The sequence below is a fragment of the Furipterus horrens genome, unplaced genomic scaffold (genome assembly GCF_987537825.1).
Source record: "Furipterus horrens unplaced genomic scaffold, mFurHor1.1.pri manual_scaffold_15, whole genome shotgun sequence".
Classification (NCBI taxonomy): Eukaryota; Metazoa; Chordata; class Mammalia; order Chiroptera; family Furipteridae; genus Furipterus; species Furipterus horrens.
The window spans coordinates 23,473,079-23,487,571 of NW_028327185.1; the positions used below are offsets into that span (position 1 = coordinate 23,473,079).

At 42.3% G+C, this 14,493-nt stretch overlaps 1 protein-coding gene across 2 annotated transcripts in view; it reads left to right on the forward strand.

Moving 5' to 3' along the window:
• RYR2 (ryanodine receptor 2) overlaps positions 1-14,493 on the forward strand; it is a 550,937-nt gene that overhangs the window by 428,690 nt on the left and 107,754 nt on the right. For both annotated transcript variants that reach the window (XM_090263510.1, XM_090263509.1), the window contains 5 exons: positions 1,733-1,782; positions 8,931-8,991; positions 10,170-10,408; positions 11,761-11,842; positions 13,668-13,798. In XM_090263510.1, coding sequence (XP_090119636.1) covers positions 1,733-1,782; positions 8,931-8,991; positions 10,170-10,408; positions 11,761-11,842; positions 13,668-13,798 — 563 coding nt within the window. The remainder of the gene's footprint in view (positions 1-1,732; positions 1,783-8,930; positions 8,992-10,169; positions 10,409-11,760; positions 11,843-13,667; positions 13,799-14,493) is intronic.

Genomic DNA, 14,493 nt, shown 5'->3' on the forward strand with positions numbered 1-14,493 from the left:
ACACCAGAGAGCACCCACGAGTGAGAGGTAAAGGTATCACTTGAGATAGGCTGGAACATAGGGATCCCAGATGCGTACACCTGTAAGATGTCCTCACCCTCCGTAACTGGGGCACATCCTTGTGGCGTCAGCATCCATAAAGCCCAGTGGACAAGGGCACCTGGAGGAAGCTGCTCTTGTTTTATTGTCTTTTTTTGTTCAAATAATGCAGCTCAGAAGGCTAATGTCATTATAATCTTAAGTCTACTTGCGTAGATGCTTGTTTAAAAAACTTAGAGCACTGAAGAGATTTCCCAAGACCTCAGCTTCACATAGACATTTGTAGGTGAATGTTCTCTTGGAAGAGCTACTCCATGCTCGTATAATTAGCTTTCATCACTACATTTTCCACATTGTTACTGAAGTGAGATGATGGCCAGAACTTTCTGTAGAAGAGGTCAGCATATGGCTTTCTGTCTCCTTTTGGCCATCCTGTCATGAGCAGGTGCCTTGCTGTGCCCCATGCACATTGCTGGTGATGGGAGAGAGTGGCCAGCGGGGACAGGCAGGTCAGCCTACAGCTGCGACTGTGCTTGGAAAGGCAGGCCATTCAGATCCATGTTCAAGGTGAGCACGCCGGTCTGTTCCAGCTGCGCAGAGCCGATGCTCTCTGAGAGTTCCCAAGGTGTAGATAGATGTGAAGATAATGTCACTTGTAATATGAGGCGTTAAAGGTAATGACAGAGACTTGAAAATGGCCCCAGGGGAGCCTGAGAGGGCCTCTCTTTCAGCTGGTCTGGGGGTGACAGAGAGCTCTGCGTGTTAGAGAAGGCTTCTTGGAGTAATGGCCCTGAGCTGAGTCCTGAGTGGTGGGCAGGAGAGAGTGTGGCATGGAAGTGAGTGCAGGGTCTTCCTGAGAAGAGGAGCCTGCGAGGAACCCTCCAGACTGCCCCTGGACAAGTGCCCAGGTTCTGGGGTCTGGCCTGAGAGTCAGGGTGCAGCAGCACTGTCCCGCTGAATGGAGGCCACCCTGCGGGTGTCCTCCCAGTGTTGACTGCCAGGGAGGACAGGGGCCCAGGAACAGTGCCCCAGGAGGTGAGAGCTGGACACGCTCTCCTCGTGCCTTAGAGTCGGGAGCCCTCTGCGACGCTTTCCTCTGCGAGACGCCAGTTGTCCAAATTCCGTCTCTGCTTCACGGTGCTCGGATTTTCTCGGTGCTGTGTAAGGCTTGTGGCCAAGGTTGGGAAGGAGAAAAATTCAAACGATGAAGCACTAAAACTTGATGTGACGTTTCATACCCATGGCACTATCCTTCTGTCATTAAACAATGTCCATAAAAACAACACATTCTAGAATTTCAGTACTATATTTGGACAAATAAAATTAAATCTTTTCCTTGCGTTTTTTTCAGCAGTTATAACTACTGAATGTATTCTTACGAGGTTCATATAGATTGCTTTTATATTAATTAGCTTTGCTTTCATTTTTTTTAAGTTTCTCTACTTATAATATGTGCTTTTTAACCATGTTTGTTAAAGATATGCACTCAAAGACTCTTTAGTACCTTTACTTCACATTCTGCTCAGAGAATTGATACTTCCTGCGTGACATCATGTTGCTTTTTCCGGCTCATTTATCAGCTGTTTATTTTTCTTTTTTCTTCTCCTTTTTAAAAATTTTATTTTAATTTCCCTGTCTTTTCTACCTTCCCTATCCCCTCCCCCTTTCTCTTTTGTTTTTCTTTTGTCTTCAGCCTGTTCTGCAAACTTGGAGTTCTTGTCAGGCATAGGATTTCACTGTTTGGTAAGGAGACCCTTGAACGGATCCTGGCACAGCCCCCACCTGGTTTCCTTTGCCGTTTGCACTGCTTCGTGTGCCATTGCATGGGCGCCCGTGTGCTGTTGCATGAGCACCTGTGTGCCATTGCATGAGCGCCCGTGTGCCATTGCATGAGTGCACATGTGCTATTGCATGAGCACCCGTGTGCCATTGCATGTGCTCGTCCTAGGCTGACACGAGTCCTCCCATTTGTGTGTAAGCAGCAGTACCTGAGGAGGAACTGAAGACGGGAGCTATTTATGCTCATCCAAAATTCATTTGAAATCAAAACATTACCCTATTAAAGAGCAAATGAATGGGAATGGCAGCTTCTGCCATATTTTATTTTGGACCTTGAATTTGTGTTTGGTTTTCTGTGATGGATTAAATGATAAGCTCTTACAAATGAAAACATTGTAACTGCACTTACTTTTGAATGCCCTTGACTGTAGATTTGCATGTCGACCACATTTCAGACATTGGAGCTTCAGGGTAGAGACAGAGAGGCCAAGGGCTTCAGTTACAAAAGTGATTTTCTAGAACCGCTCACCTGGTAGTCAGCATTTGTTGGTTTCTGAGTTCACACAGCTGAAGTCCACGCCCTGAGCACCTGCTCCCATGAGCCACAGGTGGCCCTGCGGGGGGCTGTGTGGGACTGTCCTGTGTCTGCTGTTAGAAACCCACAAAGCAGATGTTAGCCCTGTGCTCTGCAGGCTTTGAGACAGTGTTACTCTAATTCTAGTATTAAAACATTGGGTGCACTGAAAAAGGTGTTATAAGTTTAATTCCATTTTCAGGAAAAACTAAGGGTTAAGTCGGTTCTATAAAGGCACAGTGAGTAAACTGAGGAGTAGGTATATTTGTGTATATGTGTATATCTGTATGTATGCACACATTTATATGAACACACACATAAATAACTTGTAATTTCTAAATATTACCTTTTTTAGAAATGATAGTTTCTGAATATGATTACTTGATGTTATATTTGGTTTCCAATATTATTACATCCAATATTTAGCACCCTTAAATTTAGTAATTACAAGTACTATTTCATATAAATTGCCCGAGTTTTTGCATTAATGTTTCAGTAATCAAAAATCAATGTGGAAATTATTTTCTTCCTTTTAAAATATTTTATTTATTTATTTTTAGAGAGAGGTGAAAGGAGGGAAAGAGAGGAGAGAAACATCGATCAGCTGCTTCTTGCAGCCAACCCCCAACTGGGTACTTAGCCTGAAACCCAGGCATGTGCCCTGACTGGGAATTGAACCAGCAACCTTTTGGTTTGTGGGATGATGCCGAACCCACTGAGCCACACTGGTCAGGGCTGGAAATTTTTGTTCCGAATAATTTCCAGTGCACTGACTTTCACTGGCCTTCTCTTCAACATAGAAAAATTTATATGAAAAAGTTCAGGCAGAGTGTTCATGAAGAGTTTCAACCTTCTCATAATAACAACAGATGGCAACACCCTCTGCTTGTCTTCAGAGAGGGCAACCTCATATACTGTATAGCTCAATCGGGGCCCCATTTCTCAGCTGCACTTTTTGCTTTCTCATTAATGAACATAATACTTCTGTTGTGCTGCTTCTAAGTCTTACCTATTGGGAACTGTTGGTTTCCTATATTATATCTCTATAATTCCTTTCTAATAATTTTTGAATTATTCCATACATGCAGCAAAGTACACAAATCTTAAGGACAGCCCACTGCTATAGCTTGATGAAGTGTTACGTGTGTTTATACCTACTTGCTCAGGCCAAGACAGAGAATGTTTGTGGAATCCCTGAATCCTACCTTGTACCTTTCCTCATTTTATAAACCTCAAAAAAGGAATTTTAGGACTTCTGGCCAAGATGGAGGTGTAGACAGACATGCTATGTCTCCCTCCACAACTAAGAAGGAATACAACTACCTGAAAACTAGAAACAACCAGAAATTCCAGAAAATCAAACTACGTGGAAGTCCAGCAAACAAAGGTATAAAGAAGAAATACTCATCCAGACAGTAGGAGGGGTGGAGCTGGGGTGGAGAGGACACAGTGTGGTGGCGGCAACGGTGGTGGCAGCAGCAGCAGCAGGCCAGCAAAAAGCGCAGTCACACATTTTAAAAAGTCAGGAGGGACACCTGGGGAGTGTTCCCAGCTCCTCACCAAACCTCACAGCTCACGGTCCCAGCGCCAAGGAAAATCAAGCCTCATTGCCTCTGCCTGTGCAGACCAGTGGGGGTTGAGGTGGAGGCAGAAACTCTCACCAGACTCTGCTTGTTTAAAGGGCCCCCATGGTCCTAGAATGTCCACAGACCCACCCCCTTTGGGAACGACGGTCAGGGCAGCAGCTAGAGGGGTGCCAGTCTAGTGCAGAAGTGGGAGAGGTGCCTGGAAAAGGGGTGAGTACTGGGCAGGTGGCATTGTTTCCTCTCAGACCCCTCCCCCACATACAGCGCCACAACGTGGTGAAACGGGTCCTCCTGTACTGATGAAACCCTAAGCCTCCGCCCTTTACAATGTAACAGGAGCGACAGCTCTACCTGGCTTGTGGAGGCAAACAAACACAGGAGCCTGTCAGAATGAGGAGACAGAGAAGTGTGGCCCCAAAGGGCAAATGAATCAAGGTTCCAGTGAGAGAACTAAGCGACGAGGAGATAGCCAACCTAACAGATGAAGAGTTCAAAACACTGGTGATAAAGATGCTCACAGGCTTGACAGATATGCTTGAGTAAGGCAAATGCATAAGAGAAGAAGTGAAGGCTATGCTAAGTGAAACTAAGGAAAATCCACACAAAGCCAATGGTGAAGGGAAGGAAACTGGAGTTCAAATCAATGATCTGGAACATTAGGAAGAAGAAAACAGTCAACCAGTGCAGAATGAGGAAGCAATAATTGAAAAAAATGAGGAAAATTTCCCAAATTTTGCGAAGGAGATGGACATACAGGTCTGGGAAGCATGGAGGGTCCCAGGCGAGTTGGACCCAGAGGGGACCACACCAGGACGCATCATGACTGAGATGCCAAAGGTGAAAGATAAAGACAGAGTCCTGGGGGCAACAAGAGAGAGGCAGATTGTTGCCTACAGGGGACTGCCTATAGGACTATCAGCTGTTTTCTCAGAGGACACTTTGCAGGCAGGAAGGGATTGGCAAGCAGTATTCAATGTTATGAAAAGCAGCCTACAACCAGGATTACTCTATACAGCAAAGCTATCATTTAGAATGGAAGGGCAGATGAAGTGCTTCCCAGACAAGGTAAAGCTAAAGGAGTTCATCACCACCAAGCCATTATTATATGAAATGTCAAAGGGACTTACTTAAGAAAAAGAAGATCAAAACTATGAACACTAAAATGACAACAGACTCACAACTATCAACAACTGAATCTAAAAAATAAAAACAAAATCCAACTAAGCAAACCAGAATAGGAACAGAATCATCGGTACGGGGATCATTTGGAGGGTTATCAGCTGGGAGGGGGGAGGGGGAGAAATGGGGAAATGGTGCAGGGACTAAGAAGCATAATTGGTTGGTACAAAATAGACGGGGATGTTAAGAATAATATAGGAACGGGTGAAGCCAAAGAACTTATATGCACGACCTATGGACATGAACTAAGGGGGGTGGGATTGCTGGAGGGAAGGGGGTTACTGGGCAGAGGAGAGCAAAGGGAAAAAAATTGGAACTACTCTAACAACATAATCAATAAAATATACTTAAAAAATGAATTTTATATAGACTTCCATTACCATGGATTAATTCTGACTTTTCTTTAACTTTCTTTGTTCCTTTTGAATAGATAACTAGCCATACCTATCAGGAGACAGAATTGGACTTTAACATTCATTCCATCTCTGTAATTTTAATCCTCCTTTTAGGCATTGCATTTTAAATCCCTCAGCATCTAAATACTATTTTTAAAAATTTTAACAGAAACTTAATGGAGAGCTAGCATGTACTGTTTTCTTCAACATCATATTTTTGTGAGTTCTTTCTATTATTCTGGTGTCTGTTATTATTATTTCAAATTTACTTCTTGTAAAACAAATCAGACTTCCAGAGGCCTTTATTAATCAAACATACTCTAATACAGACATGTCCAATTATTAGAATATTTAAGTCTGAGACACATAAACTTGGCACGATACAGTTACAACCTGCTTCAGACACTAACCTGGAGAGGACCGCATGGCTTTGAATCAGAAATCCTGGGTGCCTGGTCCTCCGTGTAGAACCAAACCAATTGAATGATGTAGACAGGGACTGAACATCTCTGAACCTTTCAAAATGTTTTTTGAACTAGGTTAAAATAACTGGTGTATTGATCCTAGAGCTCTATTGCATGTTTCAATCTAATGTTGGAGAACATATATTCAAATCAAGTACTAGGTAAGCGGTAACCTTACATCTTTCGCACATAACATAATCCTAGACCATTAAAAGCTGAGGTTAACAAAGGAACCCTTGGGCTTTGAGTCTGTGGGCAGAGGTGAATTTTAGAAAGAGGCACATCAGCCTGAAGTGTGTCAGTGAAGTACAGAGACGAAGGAGAGCTTTACAATAAACCAAGGCACAGAAGTCTTGTCCTGGTGGGGCAGCTGTAGTGAGCTGGTCTGAGTATGCATCCAAGTTGGATGCCACATTATAGCTAGATCTCCAAACCTCATCTGTAGATGAAAGATTTTTCTGATCTATATGTAGTGAAGAATCCCAAAACTTGGACTTAATCCATTTGTGTGTAGCTGTAATCTAAATATTTCCTAACCTTTGAAGCACATTCTCTGAGAACCAAAGAGATTTATGGTATTTTCATGCCTCAGGTAGTGCTTTTGAGGTATTTAAACCAATCATTCGATATTAGGAGATGGTAAGGTTTAAAAAGGGGGAACCAGCCATATATTCCCTGTGGAACAGTAGTTCTTGTGTTTCCATTAAAATACTTGATAGGAAAAGTAATGACAATGGCATTTTGTTTTATAAAGGCTTGCTTCTGGACTTCTGAAATGCTTGCTAGTGATTGTAAGTCCCTCCCTCTTGTCCTTTGGAGAATCAGGATGTGGACCAGACGCAGGAGTGAGGACCCTGGTTTCCCACTTTGAGGACCCATTGTTGACTAAGAAACTAGTGCTTCCAACACCCCCGGCTCCCTCAGCTTTTGCTAAGTGATATTCTGATTCCTGATTTCAAAGCAGTTAGAGACTAGAAGCCCCTCGTGTTCCAGCTCGTTGAAGCCTTTCTGTTCTCGTCGGGAAGCGGGGGCAGTAAGGAGACTCCCGCGGGGACAGGGAGGCTGGCAGTGTGCGCAGGGCAACGCTTCTTAATGGATTGCTTTTCCCTTGTGGAAACACGGCTGATGCCTCACTGACCTGCGTTTTCTCGTCGTTCAGTGAGGCTTCCGTGTCCATCTGCTGTGTGCGTGGCCTGCTTGCAGGCTGCGAGGACAGAGAAAGGATTTCTTTATCAGCCAGTACAGCCTCTATCCCCACCAGGCCAGCATGCAAGCCTGTTCCAGCTGGGCTCCCCTGGGTGCTCGCCACTCTCTCTGCACCTTGGCGAGCCTTCTGAACTGGTCCGCACGCGGTCCATCTTCCCCAGGACACGGTCTCGCGTCATACCCCTGGCCCGGCCCTTCTCCCAGCTGTGTGCACGGTGGGGCCCTTCGTTCACAGCTCTGCTCACCTGCCACTTTCTTGAGGACGTTCCTCATGACCACTCACCCTGTCACTCTGTCCAGTTGCTCTGAGCCCTGTTTCCTGCTATATTTGTACTGTGACCTGATGTTACATATTAACTTTTAATTAGTTGTTTGTTATCTGTATCCTCCTTAAAATGCAAGTAGCTTAAGAACTGTTTTGCTTATTATTTGAAGTTTGACAGTGCCTGGTATTTAACGTGTGTTTATTGAGCGAATGAATAATTAAATGAACAATATTTTCAGGGACTACGGTATAAGCCCTGTGATTGGCACCAGCCAATAGACAGGACATAACACTTTCTGCCCCTCTGCTGGTTTGTCTTTGCGCTCACCAGGAATTCTGAGTCACAAAGCACAGGATGAATGGAGCTTTTCATAAAGAGCTCAGGATCTCAGCAATGAGGGCCTTGCTTTCTTTCTTATTTGTATAACGTCACAAAACTGACTTGCTGGCACTCTTAAGCAGTTATTAATGTCCATGTATACTTATTTCATTCCTTTTAGGATACTTTTTGTGTAAAGAATATAACATACTCGAATGTATTAAAAACTTACATTCAAATAGGAGTTGTTTACCTCAGGCCCCAGGAAATGACGTTAGACAGTGACTACACACACTCACACACACACACACACGCACACACACGCACACACACACACATTGTATATAGAATGTAGAATGAAGAAGTCATAATGTCAGACTATGTTATGAGCAATCACTTTGTAACTTTGGACTTGCTTTTCTGTATCCTTATCACAAAGTTATATCTATATCTATATATCTACATCTCTATACATATAGTAATTGTATAATCTATATTTCTGCCAACCAAAATGAGTGAATTCCAGCTTTCAAGAAGAGTCACCCCATTTCAAATATCTCATGAGAGTAGACTTGAAAGTTTCTGGCTTCTGATACTTTTTTACATGATAGTTGGTGTGCCTTTTTCACCAAAGACCAATAACATTCAGGCAAATGAATTAATCTGAATGCAGTTGAATGCAATTAGAAAGCAGAAGCACCTGCGGCAATTAAAGTGGAATTAAATTTATTAAACTTGTAGCCCACCTCATTTCATAAAGGCTGTGAGCTGACTTATAAAGCTGTCCTACAAGGTGGTTTAAAGCCAGGGTGGGCTGGTGTGTGTGTGTGTGAGGTGCACCTGAAGAATTCAGTTAAATGCTTCAGCCGGGCGCGTTGCTTTGAATGCTTCCCGAGGGCATCAGCTCCTCGGCCAGACCTGCCTCACCGCTTCCCTACGTACATTCGCATAGCCACTCGTAGCAGAGAGACTGCATGACCGTGAATGGGGTTATCAAACATCTTTGTCATTGAGTTGCTATTATTGAGTTGTTCTGTGGACTAATTTTTGAAATACAAATATTAATAGAAAAGAACACTAACAAATTCTCGGGGAAATTTATACAGCATTTTTTCCCCCTTTAGGAAATGATGCAACATCAATTGTCAACTGTCTTCATATTTTGGGCCAGACTTTGGATGCAAGGTACATGGATATATTTTTATCTAAATGAATAAGTGGAAAAATGATATCAGAGTATATTACAATGGATCTACTGTCTTGATTTTATTCTTTGGAATTATAATAAAGACTTTAGTGTAAGTGAAAAGAAAATCTTTTGTAAATTAAAAATACAATGACACTTCATTATTTTTATAATCATATGTAAACTGTTAATTAAATTTTATGTCATTTCTGTGGCAGCTCAGTATGTAACTGAGGAGTGATCTGGGAATATGTCCTGTGAGGTAAAAATGGCACTTGCAAACTTAGACGTCATGTTAGGGTTGCGGTGTGACGCCAGGCCCTGGGTCTGTGATAACACCGGGTTTTATAGGAAACATGAGGCCTTTATTCTTGGTTTACAGACGAGTCAAGTGAAGCTTAAAATTGCATAGTGTGTGGGTGGTAGAGCAGTCCCCAAGCCTGTGTTCCTTCTGCTCTGCCCAACTATCAACATGCCCAGAAATCCCACACGTGTACTGAATGCAGAATCAGTCCATTTAGCATGACTGATCTAGCCACAACATTAAATTCAGTTATTATCAAGGATAAATCTAAACCAAAGCTTCTGAACATCTCTTACAGAGAGTATTCCACTGATACTCTTGGCTTATCCATTTTTGTGTTTAAAATTTTATTTGGGGTGTTTTGTATAATAAACAAAGAAAGGAGATGGCATTACATATGTTCATTTTTCACTAGAAATAGTGGCAGCAGAGGCCAATTTAGGAAAGGCTGATTGGTACCCTCAGAGCACAGAGTATCTACATCATTTGGTGACTCGGTTTAGTTGCCATTAAATGGTTCTTTCACAGCCATTGCCTTGGGAAACATTTCCAGTCCTGTTGGATTTGGGATAAGTAAACTGGCTCAGAGCTGTGGTCGGTTAGTTCTAAAATGAGTATCCACCAAATCTCTGCTGGTGGACACAGAGGCGTTAGCGCTGCGCTTTGCTCTGAGGGCCTAATTGAGCTGACTGTGATGGAATTTAGAAACAGTTATGAACTTCCAGAGCCATATGGCTGATTGTTAAGTATGTTGAAAAAGTATCCGAGAGTGGATTTAAAAGTTGGCAAACGGTTAAGCCGCTGTTCAGAAAGCCGAGCGGGCGGGGCCTGCGGCTCATCTGCCCCGCGCGGCCTGTGCGCACTTTCCCCCAGGACGGTCATGAAGACGGGCCTGGAGAGCGTGAGGAGCGGGCTGCGGGCGTTCCTGGCCAGCGCTGCGGAGGACCTGGAGCAGACCCTGGAGAACCTGAAGCAGGGCCAGTTCGCGCACAGCCGCCTGCAGCCCCGGGGCGTCACGCAGATCGTCAACTACACCACGGCGGCCCTGCTGCCGGTGCTGTCCTCGCTGTTCGAGCACGTCGGCCAGCACCAGTTCGGCGAGGACCTGATCCGTACGTTGGTCTGTTCTCAGCGCCGCGTTGTCTGAGTGGCGGCACAGCCAGACGTCGTGACAGCCACGTCTGGTTCCTCGGGTGCTGCTGCAGCGCTCGGGGGCTGGTCTGCAGAACTTCCTAAGCTGACCCTGAGTCACAGAACCCATCCTTAGGGGGGGGGGGGGTGGTGGTGGTGAGTCATTGAATCCCTGGAAAGTCTCTTCCACGCTGTCCAAGTTCAAAGTCCAAAGTTGGCTACTCCTGTATGTCTTTTCCGTGGCCACTTTCTGATGTGCTCTCACCAAGGGACGGACCACGTGAAATGTTTTCAGCTTAGTGGAGCTGGTGCTGATTGATTCCACAGGCCGCACCAGCGACCAACATGCGGCTGCTGCAGAAGTGTGTGTCCCAGTCACGGGTCCACGAGGGTGGCCCGGACAGCTTGTGTTCATAGGTGTCAGTCTATTTTCACAGGAGTTTTAACCAGCTGTTTTGGGCTGCAGTGCTGTAGTTGCTAAAAATATCCATAGAATGCCCAAAGTTATGTGGAAAAAAAAATAACACAGGACCGGCCCTGACATCCTGTTCTCGTGCTGATGTGAACACGAGGGAGGATGTGCGCGCACGTCAAGCAGGCCTGACTGCAGACCCAGCCCCGAGACTCAGTGTCGGGTTCCCGGGCGGGTGTGGCTGTGCGTGACACCCGCTGTGTCACTTGGTGCCACCGCGGACTCTGGCTGCAACACTTTAGAGCCCGTGGGAGCAAGGAGGCGGGTCTGGAGGACAAGGAAGATTTCTCCGTTTGTGTGGCAGGGTTTTCTCCAGGGAAGGATAGCAGAGTTGGGATTAGATTATCTCTCTTCTTTTGTGTGATTCTCTAGCTTCAGAAAGTACCAAAGTGACTGACTTATACTGCAAGTGTCAGGTCATTTCAGAAATAATCACCACACTCTGTGCCCTGGCTTCTGCATGCTTGCTCATTGAGACTTAAAATACAAGACATCATCTTTATACCTTTGGAACAGGAGTCAAAATTTCCCTGTCCTCCCAGATACTTTTGTGTGTGATTTCTTCTTGAAGAAATCTTTTATTCTTATATATAGAGAAAAAGTGATAAAGGAACTATTCCTGATAATGTTCTGAATAATCACAAGTCTTTAGAATACTTTAAACTCTAGAAAGAAAATAATTCTGTTGCAGGAAAACATTTTACACTTCATTTTACATATAGTTTGTTCTTCTATTGTTTCTTCAAGTGTTAAAATATTAGTGTGCCTTCAATATGGAATTTTGTTCTTAGCCTAAAGTTTCTTAGGACAATGTATAAATAGCAAGTGTTTTTTTTCATGTGAGATTCTCTTTTTCTTTAGTGGAGGATGTCCAGGTATCCTGTTACAGAATTCTGACCAGCTTATATGCTTTGGGGACGAGCCAGAGTATTTATGTGGAAAGGTAAGACTTTAAATTTAACTTTGCCTTAATAGCTGTTTCAAGTTCTTTAGTTATAAACTAAACAACCAGATTAATATATTGGATTCTTTGAGAGTAGTTAGACAATCTTTAAGATAAATTTGAGTTGATATAATAAAAGACAATTAAGCTATGGGGAAGAAAAGTAAAATAATTATGGTAAAAACTATAACGTAAAGTTGAAACTTTAGTGTTTATGAGACGTAGGAAGGAATCTGCCTGTATATATACATATCTTGCAATTATAAAATGACTTGGGGAGAATATAAAAGTAACATTTTGAAGATGAGTAAAATATATTTTTTTAAAAATTAAAAAGTGACACTGTGCTAATAAAAATTAAGTAATTTTAGTACAAGTGATTGAAAAGAAAAATTTCTGTTTCTAGAGTACCAGCACAAATGATCAGAGTTGGTCTGGGAATTACTACTTGAATCAAAATTTTAAAGTTAATTATTAAATAATTGACATGAATTGTTAATGAATGGACTAGTCCAATCAGATGAAGGGACTACATTTCTGATCTTGAAGTCAATCATAAAGCATTTTAACCTATTAAATTATTAAATTTTGCCATTCTGCATCCCTATTTTTAGTTAAGGAAAGCAAAAGTTAGGAAGAGTAAGTCATTTTTCTACAGCAGTGCGAGTATTAGAAATAACATTTGGACTCAGGTTTCTCCTCCTCAAAACCTGTGATCTGTGTAATTCTTTGATTCCTAAATTATTTTTAATATGAAATGTTATTAAATGTTTGATTGGAATCTATTTTACTCAGTGCCATTCTGTGAACGAACACTTTCTCCTAGCTGACTAAATATCTAGTTATTTTTAATTAAAATATTAGAAATCAGATATTATTGATTTTAAATATATTTTTTCAGTGAGGAATTTATAACTACCTAAGAGAATAATGTACCTTAATTATACCCATTTAATTGACCGTAAGAAGTATATTTATATAAAATCATTTAAGGAGTCCATAATATGCTGATATAGCTCTCATGTTATTCTGTGTTTAATAGACAGATAACATGCCAGGAGAGCCCTGGATTCAGGGTGACGATGGGAGAGGGAAGCTCTCGGGCGGGGGGGTCGGGGGGGGGGCTTGGCCATAGTCTGATTCCTCAAATGATGAATCAATTTCAAGTGTTTTAATTAACTTTAGCATTTGTATGTCTTAATATTTTATATTAATTAATATTTGTATGTCTTGATATTCCTACATATGGTAAATTTTTCAGTTATATTAGTTATTAGCATTTGTAATTTTTTAACTTTTATTAATCTATTCACATAGCAAGAATTCTTCCTTAATATATCATTATGTTAAAAAAAAAAAAAAAAAAAAAAAAGAGCCCTGGCTGGCCTGGCTCAGTGGATTGAGTGCTGGCCTGCGAACCAAAGGGTTGCTGGTTTGATTCCCAGTCAGGGCACATGCCTTGGTTGCCGGCCAGGTCCCCAGTTGGGGGTGTGCTAGGGGCAACAACACATTCATGCTTTTCTCCCTCTCTTCCTCCCCTCCCTCTAAAAATAAATAAATCTTTAAAAAGGGAGGGGATGTCCAAGCTTGTGGAGGATTTATGGGATTTTTACTGTTTTATCTAAAACATAATTTAGCTTTTTATTTATGAATGACAAGGACTTTGCTATTGAAAACATATGATGATTTACAGTGTAGAAATTGTATTTGGGGATTAATACAATTAGTTGCATTATTATTACCCCCTGAGGTTAAACTTGCCAATTTTAATATGACTTGGGACTTTTCGGGAGACATAAAAACCACAGTCACCTTCCACTTTTAGGCAGCGCTCCGCATTGGGGGAGTGTCTGGCCGCCTTCGCTGGTGCCTTTCCCGTGGCGTTTCTGGAAACTCATCTCGACAAGCACAACAGCTACTCCATCTACAACACCAAGACTCCGCGCGAGAGAGCAGGTATGCGGACGCAGGTGCAGAGCTTGCAACGTGAAGCTGAAACTTAGTGACAAGCGGAGCCTTTTCCTGCCGTGGTGTTTAATGGGCCATTTCAGGTCACGGTCCTCGATGTGCTTTGTTCTTGAGTGTTGTTATTTAGAATTTTGGGGAATGCCGTATACTGTTCCTGTAGTGTTCCTGAACAAAAATTAGTTTAATTTCTTCTAACTTAATGAGCCACAGACAAATCAACAATCGTAAGGATAAGACAAAATAAGCAACGGATGTGAAATAATAGGTCAGTTGGGTTTCTTATTGAGTTCTCTCTCATAGGTAAAGGTATGACATTCTTATTTATTACATTTATGCATTTGTACCCTTCATTTTTCTTCATTCACCACATGTGTCTACTTTATTGGGAGAGTTTTATTCTATGTGAGTTTTTTCCTAATAGTTTTGTCCACTTTTTATCATTTACAAAACTTAAAAACATAAATCTAAAACAGTCACTGACTTTAATTTACACCTGACCCTAGCATGTGTATCCTTACGACTTTATGTCTGTGTCTTTACACCTGCTACATATAATTATGCATCATGTCGCTTTCCATTTAAGAAGATCCGGTAATTTTCTGGGTAGATAACATCCAATTTTTTTTACTGTCCCAGTCGAAAAACTTCTAAAACTATGACTGGTGACTTCAAGAATTGGCCTT